At 42.1% G+C, this 27,777-nt stretch overlaps 1 protein-coding gene across 2 annotated transcripts; it reads right to left on the reverse strand.

Moving 5' to 3' along the window:
* Nucleotides 1-8,109: 8,109 nt before the first annotated feature.
* apln (apelin) lies at nucleotides 8,110-27,684 on the reverse strand. Of its 2 annotated transcripts, none has more exons than XM_069694275.1 (3): nucleotides 27,138-27,684; nucleotides 12,900-13,072; nucleotides 8,110-8,871 (listed from the first exon to the last, which is right to left on the reverse strand). In XM_069694275.1, the coding sequence occupies exons 1-2, from the start codon at nucleotides 27,202-27,204 to the stop codon at nucleotides 12,906-12,908; spliced, it is 234 nt and encodes a 77-aa protein (XP_069550376.1). In that variant the 5' UTR covers nucleotides 27,205-27,684; the 3' UTR covers nucleotides 8,110-8,871; nucleotides 12,900-12,905. The 2 variants fall into 2 exon arrangements, with proteins under 2 accessions (XP_069550376.1, XP_069550377.1); XM_069694276.1 differs by lacking the exon at nucleotides 27,138-27,684 and adding an exon at nucleotides 18,757-20,210.
* Between the last annotated feature and the right edge of the window lie 93 nt (nucleotides 27,685-27,777).

Genomic DNA, 27,777 nt, shown 5'->3' on the forward strand with positions numbered 1-27,777 from the left:
GATCCCCTGATCAGTAGCAAATTGTTTCTTTAAATGCTTTGGGTAAGAGGAGAAGAAGAGTGGGCTTTACTGACGTGACCTTGAGTGGAAGTCATCAACGATCTCTGTAAAGTCCAGGATGTGTTTCCAGATAATCTGTGCCATGCACACAGCTGATAAACAAGTCGTTTTGGGTGACACCCATTTGATCTGCTGCCTCACTTCCTGGCTCTGAGCACGCTCAGTGTGCACGTATACGTAGGGTTACTGTTGAAAAACCTCAAGGACAACTGGATGCTTTCGAAGTTTGTTTGAAGCTGTTTACATCCTATGTTGTTAAAAATATAACCTTCAGGAAGGCATGAGGAAGTTTTAATGTGACAAGTATTCAAACAAGAGAAGACATTCCTGTAGAAAGTCAGTGCTCACTGAAAAGTCTTAGGTTCTTTTTAATTATTATTATGTTATTTGTAATGACAGCGCAACACAATGGTTTTACAATGTCACATAAATTTCTCGAAGGTTTTATTTTTTTACCACCTCATATATGACTGTAAAGATTTCACTGGTATTACCGTACCTCTCCAAGGATAACACACTTTCATGCTTGTGTTACCACCGTTAAGAAAGCACAAGGTTCAATGTTTCCCTTTGCATAAGGAAAGGAAATGTACTCTTGGCCCCAAAAGGGGGACACTTGAGGAAGGGCGTAAGGATGCGAACAGTTTACATCCTAAGTCCATTCGTCATCAATGTGTAACGTTCTAATGATGGGAAAGTTATGACCCTGATTATATTAGCCTACGGGCCAATGCATTCGCTTTGTTCCTGGCTTGTGAGCTAAAGCTAATGTGGCTAAGCCGCACACCGTATAGAATAATCCTGAAGGAAGTCTTGGCTCATTGACAAGGGACTGATGTTACAAGAAACGTGCAAATTCACTCGACACCGTTGTCGTGTTTTCCAATTGAGGTTGTAGAAGAGCAGGGGAAGTTGAAAATTACAGTAAAATCCCAAGCATGTGTACATTCAAGGGGGGAACTCTTGGCAACTCATGCAGCCACTGGTTCCTTTTTCTATATATCAACCCCATCCCAGTTTTACATTTTTACCAGCTGCCCCCCGGTCTGTGTTTGTGCTCGCTTTGTTTTTATGACCACTTCAGTGATCCGTCGCCGCTGCAGAGCTGCTGGTGTTAACACAGCTGAGGTGCATTACACAGACTGTTGTTCCGGCCTCTTACCTGGCTCCAGGCTTTGTTTGCAGTCAGTGTTGTGTTCACTTCAGAAATAAAGGCAGAATTACAGCCTCTCTGCCCCCAGTATTGTCCACCGTAGAATCAAAGATTGTGTGTTGCAGAGAAACGACACTCTGTGACATTAATGTAGATTATATCTATCTTCAGTTTCAGTATTTGGATATCTTCTGTTTTCCTATGTCTTTTAGGATTAAACATTTTATGTTTTGGGGGGCTTTGAGCCATTTAGACCTCACCGAGGTGCACTGAAATTGTGATGGAATTTGTTCCTGTTTGTAAATGATTAATGGAATAATTGAGAAAACTGATTGATTAATTGAAAGTAAAAATAATCATGAGTTGCAGTTCTGAGTAAAATACTGGCTGAGGGTCATACTCACTGATTGTGACAGAATCAGGACTGACATGATTTGTAAATTATATAATATTTCTCATAATTGTTTTAAATATTATTTTGTAGCAGTTAACTGATGTATAGGTTTCACAGTATTGTTGATAGCCTGCTTGGCAATTGTTTGAAAAGTATATTACTCCCAGAAAATCTTGGCTTAAAAAGTGCATACACACCTTTGAGTAATCGATGTGACTGCTACGTGATGACAGAATAACATTTATAAAAATAATACACCTGTTTGTTCCATGTGTGCTTAATTTGCAATCACAGCCTGCACATTCTCTATAATTTGAGCCTGTGGAGTCCAGGTGGCTGAGCGACAGCAGTGAGCTGGGTAACATCCATCAGTGTGGGTTTGTCAGTGGCTCCGTGGGCTTTGTTGGTGGTACTGTCGGAGAGCCAACTGCAATAAAGGTTTTTATGATGTGGCAGAAGTTGATTCTGGGACTCTGTGCCAAGAGCGGACCAGATGTTCCTCCCATACTCTGTTTCTGTGGTGAACATAAAGTGCATATATACATACATTGCGCTACAGATGGCACGGCGCGCTGCATTTTTCCAACTTGTAAATCCCACTGCTTTTCATCTCTCTCTAGCCGAGGGGATGTTGCTGAGAATTTAAAGAACCTCACAAGAGTTTCCAACTGTGTCTGACACTCATTATCCTGACATTTATTTATTTATTTATTTATTTATTTTTTTGTCTCACAACAAACCCAACATACAGTTCCCAACGTCTCCTTCACCCACCCTCACAGTCCCGGCAGTGACACACATTCCGGCAGCACTGGAGCCACTCTCACAGATGGACCTTGAAAAGGGACGTCTGGCCTCTCGGTAATGCCCCAGTAGCGTCCCTCGCTGGCTGGCTACAAACTGTAACTCTATAGCCTCATTGTCACGCTCCATATCCTCCTGGCGACCCCATGCCCAATTATGCAGCTGACCCAGGCTTGATGATATAACCTTGGGCGTCTTTTGGTTTCTGTCGGGGCTTAGGGGTGCACGTCTTGTCCATCATGACATGTCAGCTCTGTGCGTTAACCAGACACTTCCCTGAGTGGTCCCAGTGGGGGTCAGGGAGGAAGAGTGGCTCCCATGCCAGGCCTGGTGCATTTCATCACATTGCTTCACTGAGGCTGCTTTTTAGATAAACCAAACAATGAAAATGTCGTTTATAGTGCTGTCAAATCTATAATTGTGTCACATGTATAGAATGATTATGTAAGAATTAAGCATGCATATCATAAATGCAGCAATCTACCCATATTTAATCAACACCGTTATTTCAACACTGTCTCAAATAATCCAGAAATATAAATGTTTTGAATTACTACATTACATTCTTGCTTTTGATTGTCCAGCATTAAGGACTGAAAGAGCCTCACCCGTGTGTGGATATGATGTGTATGCACACTGAATCTCATTGCATGTAGTCCATAGTCTCCATGCGTGCTCTGCAGCTGCGATGCATTAATGTGCAGCATGCTCCGTATGCACTATAAACTCTGGAAAGGCTACCTGTCACTGTTGAAGTGTTCCTTAATGGATGAGGAGTTGATTTACATTTCCATAAACACAATGCACTGCAGCGGATGAATTTTTGTACACGATATCAGCTGAAGCTAAAGGTTAATGGTCAGAGCTGTCATGTAAACATGTTACTGTTTTTGTCTGCCTTTTTGGAGTTTCAGACCAGGTTCAGTCACATACAGCTAGAATACACAAACACCTGCGCTGACTTGAAGTAAAGCATTTGAGTGATCAGAGCATCTCATTTGAATTAAACAGTTGAGTGATGTTGTTCAGGTTGTGTCACTTCCTACACTGAGCAGAGAGGTTGATGATGCTGCCAAGTGCAAGTGTTATACTGTTTTTTTGTCTGGTTTTTAGCATCTAATTTGGGCTGGGAAGTGTTTAAAAATGTAACATTGTGCCATCATTTGATACCACAGATGAATACTAATCTTTAGCTTTCATGCAGTGTAGAATTAGACTGTAACCCAGGTTACTTTCTGTGTCTCCAATTGAATGATGTCCCCAAAACACCTTCCATGCCTTTGGTCGACACTAACTAGACTGCCGTGCACAGAAATGCCTCCAGTCTCCTGTTGCTGCAGCGCAAGCAACTCTGACTGATATGTGACTAAAAATGTATTTCAAAAGACTGAGATAAGGCCTTATAAAAAATAAAAAATAAAAAGAAAAGATTTACAGAAGTTGAAACTAAGTGATTTTAATCTGCCTGGGCGGGCCACTCAAGTAGAGCTCATGTATGGTAAAATACTGTATTGCTTCACTGACATTGATGACATTAACGTTGCAAAAAGTATGCATTTTAATACAAAATTATGGACGTAACATATTAATCAAAGTTTTGGAGCTAATGGCAAGGCATTTTTTTGATCCAAGATGTTTATTTAAAACTGCACTGTCTGCCATGAAAATAATAATCACCAAACATTAGTAAAACAAAGCTTATAGTGAAGCTGCAGCAGCTCAGGAGCTGTGAAAAAAAGGGCTTGGGTGATGCTTTGAAGTGTTATAATGGTGGAGAAAACCTTGCTTTGGCTGTCTATGCAGCATCGGTCATTGTACTACAGTAATTAGCAAATAGTAACATGAGATGGTGACAATGATAAACCTCAGCTTATCAACATGGTCACTCAGTGTGGCTGTAGACTCTTGTTAAGTCTTTTTATGTTTTAACTAATTAATCTAAACTTCTAATTTTCCACAAAAAAATAAGACAGGACACCATGTTTTCTTAAAATAAGATTTTTAATATTACTTATTATCATAAAGATATATTTACACACTTTACAGAAATAGAAAATAAAAACACAAAGCTACGCATGAAAGGAAAAAATAAAATAAGTACTCCAAGAGCTAAAGCTTATCTTTTATAAATTAGAAACCAAAAGTTCAAATATGTACACAGTATTTCAACCATTTCTGATACACTTGTTTTATTTATTTATTTATGTCATTTATTTTTGCCCAGTTCAACATCAAAACAGAGACAGGGACTGTACATTTGGCCTGGTGAGTAATATGAGCACACACCATAAACAGAATATAAGTTTCAGGAGTAATACATTGTCTTTCAAATGGTATCTGCTTGAGACCTAGTAACACTGTTGCGATGGCGTGTAAGCCTACAGACTGCGTTTCCTCTAAGATTGTTCTGAATGTAGCTGATCTCGGACACAGTGGTTACATAGATGGAGAATGTGTCGCAATCAAGGCAGGAGGGGCCTGTGCTATTCTGGGTGTACGAAGTCTCATTTTGCGGCTCCAAGATAATGACAGATCATAGTCATTTCTCATGGGAGAGAAAATCTAGTTATCCTTTGGACTGCCCAGCCAGTGGAAAAGTGTGAACGCATTGGATTGGATATCAGCCACTTGATCCTGCAGACACCCACTCTGAAGGCCAACATGATACAGTTTGATGGGCTTCGAGATTCACAAGGTAAAATCATTGGAATGTGCTGTGTGCCAACTCTGTTTCCATTTCCACAACGAGTGAAATGTTTGCTTCAGTGCGAAAGTTTTTTTTTTTTTTTTTTTAATCTGGTAGAGAACTGACTGACAATTAGATAAAAAAAAAAAAAAAAAAAGAAGAAAAACAAAAAAGAAACATAAAAGCCTTGTGTTTTTCTGTGATCTTTTTGTGGGGTGGTTTTGTCTATAACTATTGGGAAACAGATCAATGGCTAAGCTAATATTTTAAAACCTGCTGCTAGCTTATTCTCATCTCCACCAGTAACACGTTTCTATCTCTGCTCATCCCCACTCCTTACACACTTCCAGCCAAATGCATTTGGACAAAAATAATTAAACACAGAGGGGCAAGTTCTCAGAACAAACGTTTTTTGTTTTTTTTTCTACCAGGAAAACATGCTAACAAGTGCATAGGAACATTACTCAGGCCTTGTGATGGTCACAGAGAAGAGGAACTGGAGAGGAAATATTGAGAGGATAGGAATCGTTTCTCTTGTGTAAGCCTTGCTGGAAAAGACCATTAAGGAAAATGGTTTTGCTCCCCGAGCATAATGTATTGGTTTACCATTTCAGTTTGAGCCTGGACGTGCTTGTCCTTCCACACCACAAGGCCCATTAACCTGATGTGCAGGGGAGGGCTGTGGGCTATGATCTACAAGAAAAGAATGCCTGAAAGCTTTCACGTGTCCATGACATATTGTGCTGCAGACTACTTTTCTATTTTGTTACATCCACAAAAGGTACAGCTTTTCACACTGTATTCAAAAAGTAAGCTTTGGACAACCAGCTAGACAAGAATCAGACAAAAAAACTTGTCACAATACACTGGAAAACCATTTCATACCAAGAGACTCTTGTTTTCGGGGTGTATTTTTCCAGCAGCATAATGGAATTGCAAAAGTGCAGCCTTGCGAACCCATACAGAGAAGTCTTGGAGCAAAGCCACGTCTATTAGTTGGGACTAGTTGACACCGGAGGCTTTGGATCAGTGGGATATTTGGCTTTTGATTTTTGGATTCAACTGATAACCAGACCAAGATTAAAAAGGGTACTTTACATAAACATTGGTTTGCTCTGGTCTCTGAAAGGGCAGCATGGCTGGTGCAGATGGTGAGGATACATTCATGAAGAACAGTGCGGATACAGACGTTGCTCGGCTCCATAACAATAACTTCTGAGATGGGGAAATATTGATTTGAACCCCTTGTCATGACCCAGTCTACTTCCAGCATCCCAACTCCTGCGGCTTCGAACTTTCATCTCCAGCTCATATCTTCCTACTATCTTCCCCAATAATACATGAGACATCCTGAGCAAAGCTGTCTCACTCCTGAGGAGCATTAATGAAATCTACATCTCTGTCTGAGAGGGTATGAAAAAATAATGGTGGAACTGAAATTATTATTATTCACAGTGCCCGAGGATTTAATACATTTTTAATCAAGGTGAGCTTGGCTGGGTGGATTACCACTGTGATTTTAGATGCTCTCTTAATAAAAGCTTCTCATGCTGGGACTGAGAAGACTGTATTTTATTATAATATTTGCATGAGACATGGCGAGAGGGAAAAAGTGGTGAAAATCTAGGTTAACCGTTTGCCAGTTGCTTATGTGGTCAAAACTGATTTGAAATAAGGGAGTTTGCTGATTGAATTGCAGTCGATTGAAATCGGATTTTAGCCTAAAATTAGAACGAAAAAAAAAAAAAAATCAGGAATTTGTTGGGGACACCTAACACACGACAAACGATTGCAAGGTGGCTGCTCCACAGGTCACAGTCCTAATATGTTACGTGGTTACACACTGAATCAGCAGGGGTTTGGAGATTGAAAAGGGGGAGGGGGTGTGGTTTCAGTCTAAGCCAATTTAACAATGAGCTCAGACTAAGTGACCCCGGCCAGCCTTGGGGAGATCCATCTGAGAAAGATTAACTCCAGGATTTAATGAGCATAATGATCAAAGCCACGACCACCTGTGCTGTGGAAGGGCAGACTATAAAGGCAACTGTACCTAACATAATGTAAGGGAGGGCTCAGGACTACTAATGACTGAATCTGGATAAATCATGGCTATATTGGTGGATACATAGAGGGAGAGTAAAGATACAGTATACGAAAATATGCTCATATAAGTCTTAAATGTACTGAATGTTTGTGTTGTGTTAAATAAATGCACAAAATAGACTGCTCTAGTACAAGCCTCTATCACAGCACCCTGAGAAAAAAAAGAAATAAAACTATAACACAGAGATAAACATAAACAGTAATATATTCCAGTATGATGGAAAGGCATAGCATTTCATCAGTGAAAGATATCGGTCAAAGGGTCGAACCAGCCATATGCTGAATATTAAAAACAGCCAGAGCACTAGTGGTAGGCTGATCATGGTGGCATATTAACTGAGCTGATGTCTGCTTTGAAACAGTTTATTTTTCTTTCTTTTTTTTCTTTTTTTCCGGTCTAATTTAACTTGTCCTCCCTACTGGTATTGTTTTACATGGGATTTCTGTTTGCAGAATTTTTTTAATGCATAATGTGTCAGTGTATCAAGACTTTAAACAAGAGGTAATGTGTTTCTCGTTTCTCCCTAACCTTTCATCCCTTCGTTCCTGGCAGCATTGTGGAGAAGGTTATTATTTGGCACTTCATTAAAAGGCAAGGCGGCCTGTCGGTGGAGCAGACCGCCACTGCCAGTTAACAGTCGTGTAGAGCAGCTGCGCAGGGCAGCAGTGTGGTTAGAGGGCTGGGGATTGGGGACAGGATTGGGATTGGGATTTGGGGTCAAAGGACTCATCCAAGGTGGGACATGTTGCAGTAACCTTGAGCACGTGGATAAACTCCCCCCTCCCCACCCAGTTGTTAATGAGTTCAGAAACACCAAAATAGCTTTGGATTAAAGAATCTCCTAAAGGAAGGAATTATTTTGTCACTAAGATTGTTTTGACAATATGTGCTCTCTTTTTTTAGTCCATCTTTACTTTGCATGTGGAAGTACTGTCATTCGGTGGTGGAAAGCACCATTAACGATAATTAGAATGTCATTCAGATGTGACCCTTTTGTTTGTCCAGTTTGAACACAAAATCTTTTATTCCTTTTCGCTGCAGAAATCCAGAATATCATAAGTGGACTTAATATTTGCTTCTGTCAACTATTAAAACTGACACTGCCCTTCTGCATGATTAGCGCCCTCACCCGTCAGTAAAGCTGTTAAGTAGCTACACAGCAATGAAATCAGCGGCTGCAGTAACCTTGGATCTGAAACATGGGAATACCACGTCGTGGAGAAGTAACAGATGCTTTAAGACTCAGATTGTTTTGATCGGGCTCCCTCTCCACCACATGTCATGCAAAGTGTGTGAGACACTCAAGGAGATTGCTATGATTGGGCTCTATAGCAAACAATAGGGAAATTGAGGAGAAAAAAAAAACACTTGGGAGAAGACAGAGATAGATAAGTATTGAGGGAGAAAGAGAAAGAGAGAGACAGAGAAATAGAGTCTGATAGCTCGGGCTCAATACCCCCCACCCCCCTTCCCTGCTCCCAATTCCTCCTCGAGCTGAGGGTGAGCGGCTTGTCCTGATTTTTTTGTGGACAGAGTTGCTTGAAGAACCAGCAGGTGCTATGAACATCACTCTTCAGGCTGGGCGAACGTAGGCCCTTCATTGCAAGGCCCCCCAAGGCAAAGGAAGAGCGTAGAAATCAGAACCTGGGGGAGGGCGCTCAAAGCAGTGCCTGCAAAACAGAGAAATAACAGACAAAGTGCAATCAGCTTGTGTTGTTTGGTTTTCCTAAAAATCATTCCGTCATGCAGACTGCGAAGGGGCTTAATCAGTTTTTTCACACTGTAATACGTTCCCAACATTTCAACTGTGTCTAAACTATATAAAAGTATTTGTAAAAACTAGATTATATTCAGTCATTTGTTTCTATAGCTTAAATCACTGAACAAGGTAAAGGACAGCACAAGTTATCTTTTGTTGTTTTTAATTATATTTTTAGTTTTCTCTTTCCATTAATAAAAACACATTGAAACCTCCCATGTTTTACCTAACACGATTGCAGATTGTCATTCATAAATATTCAATGCCAAACACATAAAATATAGATAAGCAAACAGAATTGATTTCTTATGTGTAGGCATATTTTAAGTTCAGTTAAAAGTAGTTTTGCGGGAGTTTGGCTGAAAAAGATACAAAAACTAAAGACAGGCTCAATAATTTAGTCACCCAGCCTCATCCAAAACATAAAGGATCATCTTGTGGTTTAGGTCAGGTCCTGCGGACCTAATCATTAATTTTTTTTTTTTGCCAAAAAAGAAGCATATGTACTTTGCTTGGTTTTATTTGGGACCTTAATGTGGTGACTTTGTTCTCTACTGTACTGAATATTCACTCAGATTAAAGTACTCACATAGTGGTATTTGTGGGCTAGTTTGGCAATAGCTATTTCAAACTTTCATGTCGCAAAACTGTAGTGCACAAAGCCTTGTCTGTTTTGCTTTCCTCATCGCTATCATTGGACCTGAACCCAAAGTATTCACAAACATGGAGTCCTGTAACCCCACCGGTGCTCACTTTATTTCTCGGCTCGATTGCTTCCCTACTCTGCCAATTGGGGGAACTGTTGTGCACGACAATATTTCACATTAGCAGAGAGAAGAGAGATAGAAAAGTGTATGTTTTTGACAGTTTTGGAGATCATCGTCTGTATCCCTTAATGCCATGATCCTCCCCAAGCCTTATGAAGACATTTCAATTTCCTTTCCATTAAATGTGTCCCTCAGGGAGTTTCTACTGCAGCTTTCTCTTTGTTATGGCCTATGTCATCCTGTACTTGATCAACCAGGAGAAAAGGCTGTCCCAGACATGTTCCAACCAGATTTTGCGGCCTTTGATGGGAAAGAGCTGTAGGAAGTCAGAAAAACAATTGTGTATCTCACTGTGGAACACAAATACAACTTTATACCACGCTCGGGGGACTAGATCACTCCTCATCGGTGAGGAAATCTTTTATCTTCCCACGTCTTTTATCTTCTCCTGTTCTGTGATAATATCAGAAGAGTCAGACAACAAGGCTCATTCATTGATAGGAGCCTGTTCTTGTTACAAGATGGCATTTTTCTGTGGCCATGTAAGGCCTGGAGAGCTGATGTATGGTATATCTAATCTCAAATGAATGGTATTGTTGTTTGTTGTTGTCCTTTGGGCTTTGGGGTCCATGGTATGATCTCAGAGCAGCAGCCCTCTTGAAGTCACACTACATCACACAAGAGTGTATGGGAAGAGACGCAGACCTGATACACATTGTTTTGAGGGGAAACTCTTTAAAAGACTCATTCACTGAGCTTTCTCACACTCAGGGCCACTGGGGCTTTCCACAAATTGCCTCCGGCTTTAAATCTGTAATATCCTGTCGTCTTTTAGACTGTCACTGGCATGGCTTAGATCCAAGAGTTGTAATAGCATGGTTTGATCTGAGTCCTCTCAGATGCTCAAAGAGGATGACCCCGGTCGCCATCTTTCTTCTCAAGAGTTGCTCACATCTGGAATGTGTAATGGTGAAAAATCCAACTTTGCCTGCGGTGTCATAGAGAATAAATGATGAGCTGTTTTTGACACTGTAATGAGGTGATGTTGCTAAGTAGCATAGCGCTGGAGGATGGACAGTGTCAAGGCAATCATTGTTCCTCATCTTTATTTAAACAGTGTAGTAATGAAGTTATGCTAAATAATGACATATCCACATAGTCTGTCTGTGTGAGTCCCAGTCCTCAGCTGGATGTATCCATTGAACTCTAGCTTTGATCAAACAAACTGCTACTCCAGCTGTTTCCAGAGGTGGTTTTCCCATCATCAGCACACAGTGAAGACGAAAGCGGGCCTCATGAGTAAAACAGCGCTTCAAGCTGAAGTTTCAGAAGAGCGGCTTGTTGGACGGATAACAGATCTTGAAAAGGTTCAATATCTTAATACCTTCCAAAGAAGTTCAGACTTTTTTTTGGGTCCTTCAGTCAGGGAAGGTTGGTAGCACTATAACTAAAATGCTGCTAGTAGACAGTCTTATTCCCACTGTGGTCATGTTGGGGTAAACTGGCAAACTATGTGGCGAGAAACCCATGAATGAGGTGAACTATGAACTTAGCAAGAATGAGGGGAACCAGAGAGGGAAGCGAACAAAAACAGGGAAATCTTCAGCGTGTTGTGGTTTAAGTGGTGTTTGCGAGGACAGCATTGTGACTCACTGAGCCGTTCACTTTTACAGAGCTTCACAACTTCCTGAAGCTCCCCTTATTATGTGGCCAGCATTCTGGCACTGAACATAAGCTCTGACCACTCAACTCACAGAGAGGATTGTCACATTTTTTGGCAGCCTGAGGGAAGTGGTAAGACCCACGTTGTCCTTCAAGTGCAGACTACCCTGGCTTGATCCTTCCTCAATGTTTTCACCTTTGATCTGAGCCTCCAGAAGCTCATATTGAAAGCAGGAGTGAGCTCCAAAGAGTTTTAACCCAGTCCATAAAAATACAATAAACAATAATCATCCATAATTCGCCATAGATTGTAAAACTCTTGTTGCTTTAGAGAATGGAGTCTCCAAACTTCAAAAGCTTTGATCGCTTTTCCTAGAAACTGATTAACCATGCCTTCACACTTTCTGACTGCAGCCTCCTCTCACTATAGATTTAATTTATGGTGGACCTCTGCAGGTCAGTGTTGTATGGTCGGCACCTCCTGTAGGGATATTGTGTCTTGTTGAGTTTCCCTGTCTCGGCACAGCGTCTGGGAGAGACATGGATATACCACTGTTGGCCTCCATTCGCAATGGCATGCTGACATTAGCGAGTTTAAATCTGTATATTCTGTACATTTGATCATGTTGTTCAATTGGCTGAAGTATATTTTTATTTCTCAATGAAGCTTGAACTGGGTTTATTGAAATACAGAGAATTTGTTCATGTTTAGAATTAAAAAAAAATCTAACTGTGAAAAGGTGATAAGTAAAATATTATCTCTCATTTTGGATGAAAAAGTTTCACACCAAGTCTTATTTTACTTGACAGCTGGTTAAATATTCCCTCGAAAGAAAGTTGGTGCTGCTACGAAACCGAACTCTACAGCGTATTATCTTTGGAAAAAAGGTTTTAATTGACTTAATGAGATGGAGAGTAAAGATTTATTCCAGCTGAATGGACTCAAAGATGAGGTTTCTAAGTATAACTGTTTATAGTATGAGGAAATAAATGACTTAAGACTTAAAAACAACCTTTGTTGTACTAGGAAGGCCTGAAAGCTGTTTGGCTAAAGCCAATAACCTGCTATGATATGCACTTTTTTTTACCATGCCAACAAAAACATCCTTGAGTTGGAGTTCGGTTTGGCTGCAATGGTGACTAACAGAGTTTCCACTGCTCCTACAAAAGTTTAACTTTCCCATTTGTCATCGAAAACATCCGAACTAATTCTGCCAACAAAGTATTTCAGGACTCAACATCAATGTCCTCTTAGAAATTCCTCTATTGAGTTGTGTTTCCCCACTAGTCAGCAGTTGTAATTTAATATATCAGGAAGAGCTTTTGCTCAAATTCTCTTGAGAAATGACTTGACAGAAAATTTGTCCAACGGGCTAACGCAGCAAAGATAGGCATGGTAGAGTAGAAACCTTTTACTGCATGACACAGACCGTTTTACTGCAGGTTTGTTGGTTCTATTGTCAACAAACCCTAACGAACGTCTATTCACCCCTGACTGCTAGAAACTAACCTTGCTCTAGAACGGCATGGGCCCCTTGTGGGAAAGACGGGGCCGTGGGCGTCTTCTCTTCCAGCCGGCTGGTCTGTGGGTCTGACCGCCCCTCGCAGGGTTCTGCTGGACCATCTTTCTCACTGTAGCCGCCTCTTCCAGCTCTCTGCCATGCTCTGTGGAGGCCATGGGACCTGGAGGACACACACAGAGAAGAGACCAATTAAGACACCCAAAAAGTGGTTTCTCCCAAAGATGGTGTTTCACAGCCTTCTTCTCACCGAGGCTATCACATTTTGATTACGAGCCTAAGTCCATCAGTGCTCAAGGCAAATATGTAGCAAGATCCAAGGCAGGATCAGTGATAATGGATGAGGAAACAAGAGACATGTATAGATACAGTAAGTGTGTGCTAGAGTGTGTGGGCCTCTCTAAGCCCACCCAGCATTGTTGTTCATTAAGTCAAGTGTGGTCTAACGCACGGCAGATACACGTAGCCCGGGCAGAAGCGAGAAATCCAAGCCCTCATGCCTCATGTCTCCGTCACTCTCCCTCGAGATTACAAACACCAACAGCACCAAACCTGGTGGAGGTGCAGCTCATCACAGTGTTTGATCCCAGTTTAGGGATGAGTTTAATAGCAGTGTGTCTCAGAGAATGTGTGAATGTCTTTGGTGTGTGTGGGAATGTGTGTGTTTGAGAGTGATCCCAGATGTTTTCAGTCACTTCTCAATAAGTGTGGCCTGATCCCCTTAAGCCCCACTTTTCCAAACGGTTTGGTCCACCCCAAGTGTCTCCATGACCTTTTAACCTATCACAATCCAACAGGCCTCCTCTTGGAGATCCAGATATATATATATATATTTTTTTTTTAAATCTTTTGCAGCATATCTTATTTAACAAGGGTGATTTGTCAGACTACACTCAGTTCTTTAGTCAAGTACATTGTGAAGAAAAGCAGAAAAGGTTGGTTCTGGTATATCAAATTGGTTAAATATTACAGCGACCTCATTGTAGGTTTTAGATATAGAATGACACATTTTTTAGTTTAATCAACTTTTTAATGTATGATAAACATCATTACTCATACAAATACTAAGTTACTGAAATGGAGCTGTGTACATGTGATTAGATAGCTACTCCAGGGATTGAGCTGACTTCTGTAAAGTTTTTTTTAACTAGATGCTAGCGAACCAATTCGGTCGGTGCCATAAAAGTACTGAAGTTCAGTGTCCAGATTAAAAGACAAATTTAAAGAATAAAGAATAAAAGCAGCAAAGATAAAGATATTGAGACTTCTAGTCTATTGTATGGGCAGACTCCAAAAACACTCCAAAATAACTATCTCTCTTTTAAACTCCACACCTTCAGTTTATATTGTTGACTCAAATGTCATCTCCAGCCCAAGCCAACATCACCATGAAGACATCATCAGAGTTAATTTTTTTTAAAGGTTAGAAAGACTTCACTTAAACCGAAATCATCAACTTTAACAGCACACTTTTCTTTACTAAATGACTATGTTCAATAATCCCCTCTGTGTGGAAAAGATTCCATCAAAGCTCATGTACCAGTTCTTCTTTCCTTGGGTATCTCCCATCAAATAGCTGATTGATTATTCACATGAGGTCGTGACATTTGCATCTCTTCTCCTCAGAGAGACTGGCACCATTTTTTTTTAATTCCCCAAGGAATAACCTTCCTTGGCTTCACAAGAGCTCGGGTGAGGACACAGCTTAAGATAAGTCATCCAGTTGACTGCAGAGGCTTGTAAAAGCAGAAAGTATACTGAGGACAGCAGTTGAGCGGCTTAGAAAAGCCATGATGATGCTAGGTCCCCTGCTTTATTCCACCACTTGGTGTATTCAGTTGTGGCGGAGTCGTGATATTAAACGCTGTTATATGAACAAGGAACAGCTGTGACCCGAAGGATGTATCCCTGACCGAAACTTTAGAGACTCCGTCTTGAAAACCCGTTTACTACATTCAAAACGCTCAAGTTTCTCTCATAGCTAAGATCAATTTGTTTAACTAGAGGGCAGCTTTCTTCAACAGCAGAATTCAAAACACCTTTAGAAGAAAGGCAGTGTCTCGGGGCGGCCTTTATTAATTAATGACCTTCAGCTGTGGCTTTATAAAATAATTTGTAAAAGAACAACTTCTATTGAAAAAGAGAAGGGCTTTGAGCTTTCAGGTTTAAATTATGGTGAACTGTGTGACTGAGCTAGAAAGCTTTCAAAGTATATCCCTGAAACGCCAGACGTCTCAAGTTCCATTTCCACGCTAATCTTCTTCCGCAAGCACATTACACAGTGTATTTGTGGGCTAACAGTGGGCTAATTCATTTGCAGCAGGAAAATTCTTGGCTGCATATTTCCGCATCTAAAGCACATCTTTGCCCCTGGGGACACTAATCTGCACATTATCCTTTTGTTATTCTTCCAGATACACAGTGAAAGAGGGATGTTGACACATTCTGAAGGCATTCAGCTCATTTCTTTCAAATCCAGGGGCTTGAATGTTAATACTCTCTGCGTTTGAGTAGATTTTGAGGTGAACAGAAGTATTACAGGGCGGTCCTGGTTCTCCATTTTCACTCCTGAAACACCATCAGCATGTAGAGGCAGAACACACAAAAACAAACTGATGTAGGCTTCACAATTTCAGGTGTGAGCACGCTTGACTTTAACTACAACGCATAACATTTCTTCTGAGAGCGTCTGCAGGTAGAAATTGTTTTAGCCAATTCAAAAGGACACAGGTGAAGGTCGGGTAAAAAATCTGACATAACCGAGAAGTACGAGACACAATGACATAAAGAATCTCCACAAAGACATGCACTCAGTTGTACATACTGTAGGAAAAAAAGTGATTGTGGAAGAAGTTAAAATCCTTTCTACACAGCTGTCGGACAGCTTAATGAAGTGAGCACAATTGTCAGTACTTAAAAGTTTAAAAAAATTGTTGGATCCAGAACCCCAATCTCAATTTTGGAAAGGTGTGGTAGAGTAAACTGTGAAGGTAAAAAGTGCTATGTAAGTGCAGTCCATTTACCAATAAACACAGTGCTACACAACACCCAAGTGCAGCTGATATATGAGTGATGGACTACTTTACCAAACGCACGCCTATAGTTGCACTCACTGTGCACACATATGCACACTGCAGTGCAAGATGGAAAAGTAATTGTACCTCAGCTCACACAATTCATCTGCCGTTCCTCCCAGGATGGCACAGCCTGTCATAACCCAGGTCCATAATGAGACAATTTAGATGTCTCCTGCCATTGCGATCTGTCAGCCACTGCTCGACACTGGGGTTTGAAACGAGAACATCTCGTGATTCGTCTGACAAATCTCGACCTATCCAATCTGGCTACAGGATAGAAAAGTGTAATGAAAGCTGCTAAAAATAAGCCCGGGCACCCGTGATAACAGTGGCAGTATAGATTAACTCTTGCAGCCTGGAGGGAAAGCATCTCAATGTGACAGATACAACACACATCAACAGCTAGCTTTGTGTCTCTACCTATAGATTGAATCTGTTGCTCCCGGATAAGATCTTTTTTTGTTTCCATGGCAGGTTTATCATTGGATAATGCACATTTCATCTCCATAAACAAAGATATCTCACCTATCTTATTGCTCTGAAATTAGATCCAGTCTCTGTAGTACTACATTTGATCTTTTCCCATGAGAGATTCCCATGTTTATGTTCAGCTGGTAAAACAGTAAAACGGCAGGATAATATATGTCTCACAATAATAAATCTTATCTCTACTTCTGATGACCTTGGAGCCCCAGTTTTGCCCTTTCCCCCCCCACCAAATCTCAACACTTCTTCCCTCACATGGTAATTCCCTAATTAAAGTTTCATAAAGGTGGAATTTCAGGAATGGCTTGTTATTGTTGCTGCTACTTGCGTCGCTGCTGACTCCTTTAAAAGGTGAGGAGTGGCAGAGGTGGTCAGGCAGAGAAGAGAGTGGTTGACAGTGTCACAAACTGGCCAGTTTCCAGACTAATGATAAATAGCTGCATTGCCGCTCCCCGTTTCACCGCCCTAGTTTCCCCACCTCCTAAGGTGATGTCTGTTATGTCATCTTTTTCAAATGGTCGGCTCTCTGTCTTATTATGGCCCAGCAGAAAGTGGGATACTGACAGTTTATCCCTGTTGATTCTGCAACAGTCCATCAGGGGAGCCTAGAGAGTTATACATCGTCTAGCACTTGTCCATCCAGTCAGAAGAGGGAAGAGAAATGGCTGTCCTCTGGTTTAGTGCCAAGTTCATCAGCTGCCCTCATGGCTGGCGAGAGCAAACAATATATCACAGAGCTGTGTCAGTGCAGGAACACACCATGGCAAATGGGCCAGAGCTGCTTATTAATAGTTGTAAAGCTGATTTGTGTGTATCGACTGCCAAAACGACCACATAACAAATGTCTGCTCTTGTAAATGCAGCCACAGCATAATGGTTTTTATGCCACTAGGACACAAGAGATTAAACTATACCAGCCTGCGAGTCTAAGTACAGCAACAAGTACACAAGGGACTGTGTTCATTAAAAACTGTTGCATCAAATGTAAACATGCACAGTGAAGAATGGCTGTCAAAATTGAATCCTAGCTGTGTTTAATTTTCTTTGTCACCACAAATTGATTTGTTGTCCTCTTGAATCTTATCTGTTTGTTTACTTGTCTTGCTCATCACTCACAGTCACACTGATTATGATTCAATTGGGTGCAATCTCATCGATGCGTTTTCACGGTTGGCTGAGCTTTTCAAATTTAATCTCTCCTTTGTGGTTTTTTTTTTTTTTTTTACTGTCCCCTGTCCCTACATCACTTATCAGACACCTCTGCGTCTTGCCTGCTGCAGTTTGTACAGATGTGTCCTGAGGTTTAAACAAGGAGCTGGGAGGATGGGAATAGCTGGGTACTGAAATGAGGGGTGGTGTTAGCTCCATCCGTCGTAACGCATCAAAAGATCTGGATAAGTCGATTCTTGAGCCATGTTTGCAGCAATGGGGATGTCAGTTGGTCCACCTCCGTGGGCCAGACTGAAATATGTCAACAACTAATGGATGTATTACCATGAACTGTTATGCAGACATTCATGGTTCTCAGAGGATGAATCCTAATCACTTTGGAGATCCCACGACTTTTGTTCAACATTTTTTTTTTTTTTGTAAACAACAAAAAATCTCAACATCACCAAAAAAGATTTACTTTAATAAATGCATTCATGCCCCTTTCGAGATTAATCTTAATAATTGTGGTGATTCATGAACTTCCCATGTGGCACCATTATCAGCGACAATCCTGTCAATGTGTATGTTGCTAATTAGCCAATGTTAGAATGCTGACAGGGTGAAGTAAGATAATGAACATGGTAAACATTATACATGCTGAATATCAGCATGTTAGCATTATCATTGTGAGCATGTCAGAATGCTGACATTAGCATTTTACAAGCACCGCTGAGTCAAAGTACAGCTTTACCGAACCGTTAACACAGCTGGAAACTCTTAGTCTTGCGTCTAGTTTCTGTCAGGGCTGAGATTCCCTCACTGTTTGCAGCATGATTGGATCAAGTGAACGACACAGTTAAAGCTTTTGTCCTCTTTCCACAATGACATGTCATGTGAATTTGCACTTAACATAAATAATAGGAAAAGGTTCCTTATTTCTTAAAAACATATTTCTATTGCAAAAAGAAATCTAGGACTACAATACGGTATTTGCTACATATACACGGTAACAAGAAACACTTGCAGTATTTGTGTCTATATGGGAAGAAGTTGTTGCTTATTATGTGCATGTATAATCCTTATGGGTGACGGAACAATATTGGTGTTAGTGGGAGAGAGGAAGAATAAATACCCTGGTGTGTGTAGCCATGGTTATTACCATGACGTTGGAGGAGCAGGCCTGCTGTCTCCATCGCGTGCCTTCCTCCTTCATTCACTAAAAGGGAGACGAGTAGCTTTAGCTAATGAATCTCTCCATAGCCTGCCATTACCACAGACATACTAACCCACACAGCCAGACAGTGACATGCCATGAACAGAGATGCTCCTGCTGCATAAGCACATTAGGGGATCAGGGTTATTAAGCCAAGGATGAAATGTGTTAATTGTGGCAGATACAAGCCAAACATTCTTTTAACCTGGAATAAGCCGCGGCACTGCGACAGCATCGTACAGTGGATTTGCTTGCTGCCTGACAGCCTCCCCACACATTCGCGTGGACTGGTGCCTAACGAAGGAGGCCGTCCCTTGTTGTTCATCTCTCACAATCCAACATCTAGTCTCGGAAATGCTGCTTATTGCGTGCCTACCAGTAAGTCTGGGCCTTGGCAGAAACTGGTACCCATTGCTTGCCGACTTTCAGACCACGTTACCATGGCAGCCACCATGAAAGGCGCTCAGTTTGGAGCAAAAAGAATGACATTGTCAGCTGAATTTGACCAGGTTCTCAATTTACAAATCTCACTCTGCACAGAGTCTGAATACATGATCAGCCCCCTGACTGTGTCTGTGATGTTTTTAACCTCCTCTGCGGGCCACCGCACTCGGCCTCTGAGAGTTCCTCTCGGGGAGGGTTTGTTTTGGTCGTGAGCACTTTCTTTATTTCTGTCGGGGGCTGTTTGATATGCAGCATTGTTGTTCTGTGATAATGCTAGGCTTGTGGCTCAGCTAAAGGCTGGCTTTGTCTATACAAACTACAATGAGGAAACCAAAGTGCATGAAAAGTTGCTCCTATTACTGCAGCTTTTAGACTTAACCCCTTGTCCACCCTGCTCTGAAAGTTACCCCCAACTCTCACTAAAGGTTCACAGCTAATTAAAAACAAACTGTGCAGCCTTTTGGCTGCTGGCTTTCTGCAGATGTCCCTTTGAGTAAGTCAGCTGCCTGTGAAGTGTGGTGCTATATATGCTCCTGAATTAGAGAGTGTATGAAATGATGAGGTGTGAGACTGCGTACTCTGCTATGATCAGAGCACTGTGAGTTCAAAGGGGCCGGCAGCAGCATTGAGCCAGCTAATGAAGCCACTGACTCCCCTCACCACTTGACTGCCTGTTGGTTTATTCACAATCCCACTCCAACTGAAGAGGTGAATTTGTGGCTACAAGGTTATTGCAGGTTGGATCCTACTGAACACGAGCAGTCAGAGAAGCAAACATAAAATATCTCCAAGGGGAGATTTCTCCTCCCAGCTTTCCAGTCGGTGTGCCCAAACGGCAGAGGGCAGGAGCAAGAGAGATGCTGGTGTAGCTGTTTCCGTTACCGGCAGCGGGGTAAACCTTTCTGCATGGCAGGCACAGTAGGTAGGTAAGGATACCAACCATTGCCCCAGTCTCCAGAGACTGCATGTCAAGGGCAAAGGGATCCTTCAACCATCCGTTTCCATGGGCACACTAATCAGATGTGAAACACAGCCCCTCCCTCTCCTGAGTCATCACTCCCCCCCATGCTGTGAACCTGTGTGCCTTCTCCCATTTGAGATGTGGGAAACAGAAAGAGGGAGACTAATACCACTGTACAGGGTTCACTGCAGCTTTTAAAGCCTGAGGAGACCATCACCTCTCCCCAAACACTATTAAGGGAAACTAGCACCAACAACAGAGTGTGTTACCTCACGACCACACTGCAGATACGAAACAATAGCTCCCAAGCTCAACACAATGTATCATCGCCCCCAGTCACTATTTCAGATATTTGCTTTTTATGAGATATGGCAAAAATACATTAAATGATGTCTTTAATAGCCTAATTAATGTTTAATGCAATAAACTGTGCTCAATTGTTTGATTGCATCAGACAAAATCCTTCAATTATGCAAAACTATGATCTAAATTGACCAGATCAACACAATACCCATACAATAGCTGATTTATTGCCCAGGATTTGCCTGTAACAAGCTGTTTAGTAGGTAGAACCGCTGCTTTTGTAGCACAAACAATTTTGTACCACTGGGCTACATTACATATACTAATTGCAGATTTTTTTTATTTAAGTAAAAATGTAAATAAATTGAGATACAGCTTTAATGAATTTCTTTTAAAAGATTGTTGGCAATTCTTTTTAGTTAGCACACTGGTTTTGCTGTCATAGCACTTCTGTGTATTTGTAATGAAAACCATCTCTGAAAACATAGTTTTAATACAGATATTCTGAGCATGTGGTGCACAGAAAAAAACCCACCTTCGGGTAAAGGCAACGCAATGAAACTTAATAAGCGATTTTGTCAGACATATTTAGTGATTCAGTAAAAATCATAAAGATTTTTACTGACAAGTTCAGCTGTAGAGTGCTGCAGGTGAGCTAACGTTCAGTGTTTATTGGTCCTCTGTGTCCACGAGGTTTTCATCGGCTGTTAGGATAAACGGTTTTCCTGATGTGGATGCATGTTTATGAATTCCATATATTGTTTTGGTCTTCTAGTTTTTATAAACATCTGTTCATGTTCAGAGACTGTGGCAGGGAGCCCTCTCCTCCAAAGTGAATGAGACATAGGGACACAGCAAGGGGCCCAGTCCTGATCCAGGAAACAGTATGTGGGGAGATCCATGCTATTAGTCAGTGGCAGATCATTGGATTGACCAGCATTTAAGTGTACGTGCACGTGTGAAATAGTCTCCCAGGGAAAATAACATTTGTGATCAAAGACGGAGTGATTGTGATGCATAATGCATGATTTCATAAATGAATGATTTCTGTGTTGTCGCAGAAGGGACCCAGTTATGTGGAAGATGGAGGAGATTGTACATTTCCCATTTCAAAGCTTTTAATTTAAGGCGAGAACATAAGGTACATGACAGTTTGAAACCGCATGAGGTGTACCACAACATCCTATAAATCTCTGAGAAGAAGGGAGACATGCACATCCTGTTGCCTGAGGCTCTGAGTTCAGGCAGATCCCAGAGGAAGCGTCACTAAATGAACCCGAAATCTACTAAGTCCCGCAACACTTCCATAGCCCTAATCCACACTGCCATCTTCACAGCATTGAAATCCCTTGTCTGACTTAGAAGGGCCTAACAACAGCCAGCTGTGCAGCATGTTTAGCCACATATGAAATCTCACTGATCCATGATAGCGCCTATAGAGGTTTGAAATTAATGGCGACAATGCCTTGAACCATATTTATTTGATTTTCCAAAGTGTTTCGGGTCCACTTCCACATTCCTCTTAAACTGATTAAGTATGAGTTTCTACCACAAATGACATCTCAAAACTAATCTACAGAAGCCATAACTTCCACTTCTGGGTTTCTACAAATTGAGCATGAAAGTAATTAAAGTACCTGCATTCTTAAACACCGCAATATTTATTCTGTGGTCTGGCAGCCCGTTAATAAAAATGTCCGCTCAGATCTTGATCAGGAATCTGATCTGCTGGTACAACCACTATAAATGTAACACTTAACGTTCAAAAAGAGGGTAATAAATCACTTTAATATTGAACACTGGTGGAAAAGAGACATTTTTGAAAATATCTGTCTCTAATTAAGTTGTAAGGAGTGCCCTGGGCCTGAGGATAGAGTCTGGTAATCACGAGGTCTGGTTAACACTGGAACCCCTCCACAGCCCCACTACCTCTTGTCCAAACCTTAAGGGTTGTGCCCTCTAAATTCAAATGGAGGTCTGGAGTACAATAGACTTAAAGGAAGGAAATGTACCTGAGCAAACGCTCTCTTCACAGACAAGAAATGTCATTACCCCACATATAAAATCTGTAAAGATGGACAAGATCACCAGCGGTACGATTTTAGATGTAGTTGTAACTTACTTCACTGTGAAAAACTCACACAACCTTTGAGCCTCCAGATCTCACCTCACTTCCTGTCCGATCTTTCATTTTTTTTGTCCCTTAGCCGCCTTTTACTCCCCCATTGCTTTTTTTCCCCCTTCGCTGGATTGGCTCTCGAGGGAAGATCTAAGTGAGTAGATTTATTCATTCAAAGGGTTCTGAATTACATTACAGCAGCCCAGCAGTCACATATGACAAAGTCTTCAACAGCTGAGCTCTCAAGGGAGAGTTAGCCCAAAGGTTAGCCTTATATCCCTACCAAATGAGTTATGATTTTTCTCTAAATCTCTTCCTCAACTCCAACTCCAGAGCAATTATTTGCAAGTGCCATTCACCGAGCTCATTTTGGGTGATATTATACAGATGTGTAGTGGTTTATGACAGAAAATCTTTCTAAAAATCTCCTCACTGAAGCCTCCAGAGAAACTGAGTTGCAGGTCACAAACCTCAAAAGGATTGGGCAATATGAATAAAATTTCATATTGCGGAATGTATCATTTTATCTCATGATGTTAATACAGTTTGATTGAGAGATTAGAGATTGCTAGCAGATATAATAACTGCACAGGGATGTCTGTTTTTCCTGATGTAATTCCCTCTTGGCCGGTCTTAATTACAGTGTCTGACACGAATGCAGCACAATATATCCAGAAATATTAAAGGACTAGCTACCACAGTATAAATAATATGCCAAAAACCTTTGACAGCTGATAAATTTATATTATCTTATATCATAAGTTGTCAAACCAGTCACTCCCAAACCCAAAGAACATGGATGTATAGTGTGTGGATCAGAAATATAGTTCTAGTTCTAAGCCAAAAGAGGATAAATGCGATAAATCAACAAGAGGAAAACAAATCACACTTTACTCAGATTCCAAACTCAACTCATGGACTGTTCGGTGTGTGTGTGTGTGTGTGTGTGTGTGTGTGTGTGTGTGTGTGTGTGTGTGTGTGTGTGTGTGTGTGTGTGTGTGTGTGTGTGTGTGTGTGTGTGTGTGTGTGTGTGTGTGTGTGTGTGTGTGTGTGTGTGTGCGCAGCAGACCAACTACACTGAAGCTGGAGGTCGCTGGCACTATTTCCTTGTAATGCCGCATCAAGAGGAAATCCAGGTTCTTCATAAGACGGATTTCATCTGACCCTGTGGGTTTGTTGTGTAGTGCGTGTGTGCGTGTGTGTGTGTGTGTGTGAGTTACCCAGGTGCTCCTCACAAGCCTCCAAAAAAAGGGGAAAAAAAGGCTCTGTGATTCACAGTAATCCTGTAATAACCTTTCCACTGCTCCCCCTTTGACACAACTGTTTGCCCACTGTTATTATGTTATCCCTGGACATCTGGAAAAGTTTAGCTGCTTTTCTTTTCTCCACAGCCGCCATAATCAAGTCCGCAGGCACAAACACCTTCTTTACATTAGAAAACGGAGGATGACAATTTGAAGCTTCCTGTTTACGTTTGGTTTACATCTATAGATGTTGTTTGACAAAATATTCAGACATAACTATGAGGTTTTTATGCCTCGTTGTGCCTTAATGAGTGGCTGTATTTACCGCGGCCCTCCTTTTTTCTGGGCTGTACTTTGACCCGTAACACTTGGTTGAACATCTGAGCGTGGCTGGCAGGAGTACAGTGTGTGTGCATGCTGGTGCCACAGAGCAGCCAGCCCCAACAATACATCAAAGTTTAATATGGAATAATAGCACTGCTGACAGCTCTCGTAAAATCGCCCTCTTCCCAAGCAGACGATTTCTCTGCCAGATAATGGCTCTGATCTGGGCCTCGTGCCCCACTCACACTCACCACTGCCTCACCTGTTCAACCCGGGCTGCACAATTACACCTGTGTATATGTGTATGTGTGTGTGTGTGTGTGTGTGTGTGTGTGTGTGTGTGTGTGTGTGTGTGTGTGTGTGTGTGTGTGTGTGTGTGTGTGTGTGTGTGTGTGTGTGTGTGTGTGTGTGTGTGTGTGTGTGTGTGTGTGTGTGTGTGTGTGTGTCTAAGCCAGCTGCTATTGTTTTTATCCTGCTCTTTCCTAGGTAAAGATTGGCAGGGTGTTTCCATGGCAGAGAAAGATGGATCGTTAACATCTTGTGAGAGGCTGTGACAGACACAAGAACGAGAATAAGGACTGTTTATGTGCCAGTTTTAAGAGTTACCCAGAGGGAGGAAGAGTGATCGGCCTCGGGATGAATTATGGATACCACATGTCTAAAGCTGGAGCCCACTCTTGAGCCAGAGTGCTTTTCAAGGATGGGTAATTGAAGTGCGCTGCTAAAGGATGCTAATATTACATAGAGAAGGCCACAGCAGCTCTTTTAGTGTGCTGAATGAATATTGTAAGTATGTTTAGGTTGTCGAGGTGAATTGCCTGTTGCGCGAGGAGTTCTTGCTAAAATGCATTTGCACCCGTAAATACAATCAAAGCTCACACTTCCCCACCCTATATCAGTCAGATCCAGCTCTATATTCATTGCTTCCTGCAAGAACACACACACGCGCTTCCTCTGTCTCACTCTATCTCTTCTTTCTCAGACACGCATGTACACACACACACACACACACACACACACACACACACACACACACACACACACACACACACACACACACACACACACACACACACACACACACACACACACACAGATGCCTGAGAGAGAGAGAGAGAAAGCCCACTGAACTGGAAAAGCGTTTGTCTCAAGATGAAAGGCTTCACACCCACTGCCTACATGCAGAGCCTCTTCCGACACCTTCCCGCGACAGCGCATACTGTAGCAGAGGCTTGTGCTACGCAGACACACTCCAGCTAGCATCCCTCCCCACACCCATCAACGCCGCAACCCACTTGCATCCCTTTCCCCTCTTTCACTCCATTTCTCTCTCTTGCTCTTCTGTCAACGGAGCTCTGATACTACAGTAGCAGCCAGGGAACAGAGAGGCACATAAGCGGCATGACTTGAACGTTGAGAGGGATAAGCTCCCGTGAAAGCCCGAGGCACAGCAGCCTTGTTTTCCCCGTCGCTGGTGCAGCACGGTGGGCTCTCAGGCGTGGAACATGCTTAGCCACACGCAGGGCGTGAAAAACGACACTGACCATGATGCTAGATAATTGCTTCCCATTTTACTCATGTGTGCTGAGACCCTCAGACAAAAATAGCTTGTCGCTGTAACGAATGTGCCAGGAAGCATGGGAACTGTGAGTGCTGTGGCCGTGGATCGATACACAGAGTGGACAGCATCTTGCAAGCATAAAGTCTACACAGCATCTTACAGCCACAGTCCATACAGCACCTAGCAACATAAAGCCTATAGAGTATCTTCCAGTGTAAAAGCTTAGGCCTGTATCTTCCAAGCTGTAGCGTTTGTACCATTTTATAATCGTAATTTATGTGAAATCTTATAATTGCTGGCACATTATTTTCTGTACAGCATCGTACACATAAATAAAAACACATCCCATCTGTGTGTTTTCTGAGCAACTGTAGTTGGTGGGTAGGTGATAATCCCCAGAACAGTCTAGACATTTACACAGGCCTAACTGTTGTTTTTTCACACCACAATGTTACCTGCATCACATCTGCAGATTGCCCATCGGTCTCCAAACTACCCCCCCAACCACATTTCTCAGAACCCATTTATTCCTGAGCCACCAGAGAGAATATGCTCTGCCCACGAGTAATTGTCCCAAGTCAATGTTTTTGTTCCAAATAATACATATTTTACATCCACAGGGGAATTGATATCTAGTCCAACAATGGTTCCAGAGACGCAGCAGCATAATTTTACTGTGACAAGGCATCAAGACTGAGCCTCTCCAGAGACGATCCATTCATCTGGGATCTGTGATTCCCCTCATCGATGCGTACAACAATTACAGTCCTCATTATCATCACCACAGGAGGCACGCATGCATATATAGGTTCCCTGTTCCCCTGCTGCACTTGCACAGTGTAATAATCATATAGCACTTGGATCAGATGGAATACATCAAGGTATAAATTAATCAGGTTCACTCCACCTTACAGAACATGTGCCATGCATATCTTACATTTCATAACACCTACAACAGTCACCCAACATCCGGCATATCTGTCACTCAGGAATAGCTCCACACATGAATATCCATCAATTAAAAACCTCTTTACATTTCATCTCCAAGTCTTATAAGCATACATCAAGGTGAGGCAGAGAGGAAAATGATCAATCTAAGCCAGAACCTACATTCAAGTTTACTATCAAAGCTATGGCAGTACAATAGCAGACAGTATAACCACTGCAGTGCAGTACTGTATACAACCAGGTGCTGATATTCCTGCCTTTTAGAGCCTACACAAGGCAAACCATGCTGGGTAACTGATCAACTACAGCTGCCTGCACAAGCCCAAGGCAAACAGAGAGAGAAATAGAAAGCAGAGGGAGACGACCGGCGACAAGGCTGGCCGCTCCTGTACTCACCAGCACTGGCAGAACACAGCAGAGACACCAAGAGCACAATCACCAGCGTCAGGATCTTCACATTCATTTCTGCACTCCCCTCTGGCTCTCCGCTAGTCACTCGCTGATATACTGTAGTGGTGTGTGTGTGTGGATGGGAGGGAGAGAGAGAGAGAGAGAGAGGGAGAGGGAGAGGGAGAGCAGCTGAGTGAGCAAGAAAGAGAGAGAGACTGTTTGCTCCCCTGTGTGTGTATGTGTGTGTGTGTGTGAAGTGTGTTCCAATTTGTGGGAATATATGTATGTGTGTGTGTGGTGGCTCCCTGACTGTGCCTGTGTATTTGTCTAAATGCGTATTTGTATATCAGTGTGTGACAGCGCCACTCCAAGACTGAAGGCACGTCTCTATTTGAGCTCTCCCACGGAGGTGTGTGTGTGCGTGTGTGTGTGCGCGCGTGTGTGTCTTCTTTTCTTCTGTCAGAGAAATGACATGAGCCAAGTTCAGTGGAGCTGCGAATGTGCTGAAAGTCCGCTTGCAGGTCTGTCTGTTGGCGAGTGTCTGTGCATGTGTGGACGAGTCCTGTTTGCCGTGGATAAGAAGACTACTTGGTCATGTGGCTTATGTATCATTGACTCTGTGGGTCACGGAAAGCCCCCCCCCCTC

The sequence above is a fragment of the Brachyistius frenatus genome, unplaced genomic scaffold, assembly GCF_029030835.1.
Source record: "Brachyistius frenatus isolate BFR_SWC_R1_liver_20210118 unplaced genomic scaffold, ASM2903083v1 Contig_17, whole genome shotgun sequence".
Lineage (NCBI taxonomy): Eukaryota > Metazoa > Chordata > Actinopteri > Embiotocidae > Brachyistius > Brachyistius frenatus.

Excerpts from the sequence above, each read along its gene's own strand:
- apln (XM_069694275.1), bottom strand. The coding sequence starts at position 27,204 with ATGAATGTGAAGATCCTGACGCTGGTGATTGTGCTCTTGGTGTCTCTG. Across the intron at positions 13,073-27,137 it reads GCTGTGTTCTGCCAGTGCTG|GTCCCATGGCCTCCACAGAG; the intron begins GTGAGTACAGGA and ends TGTGTCCTCCAG.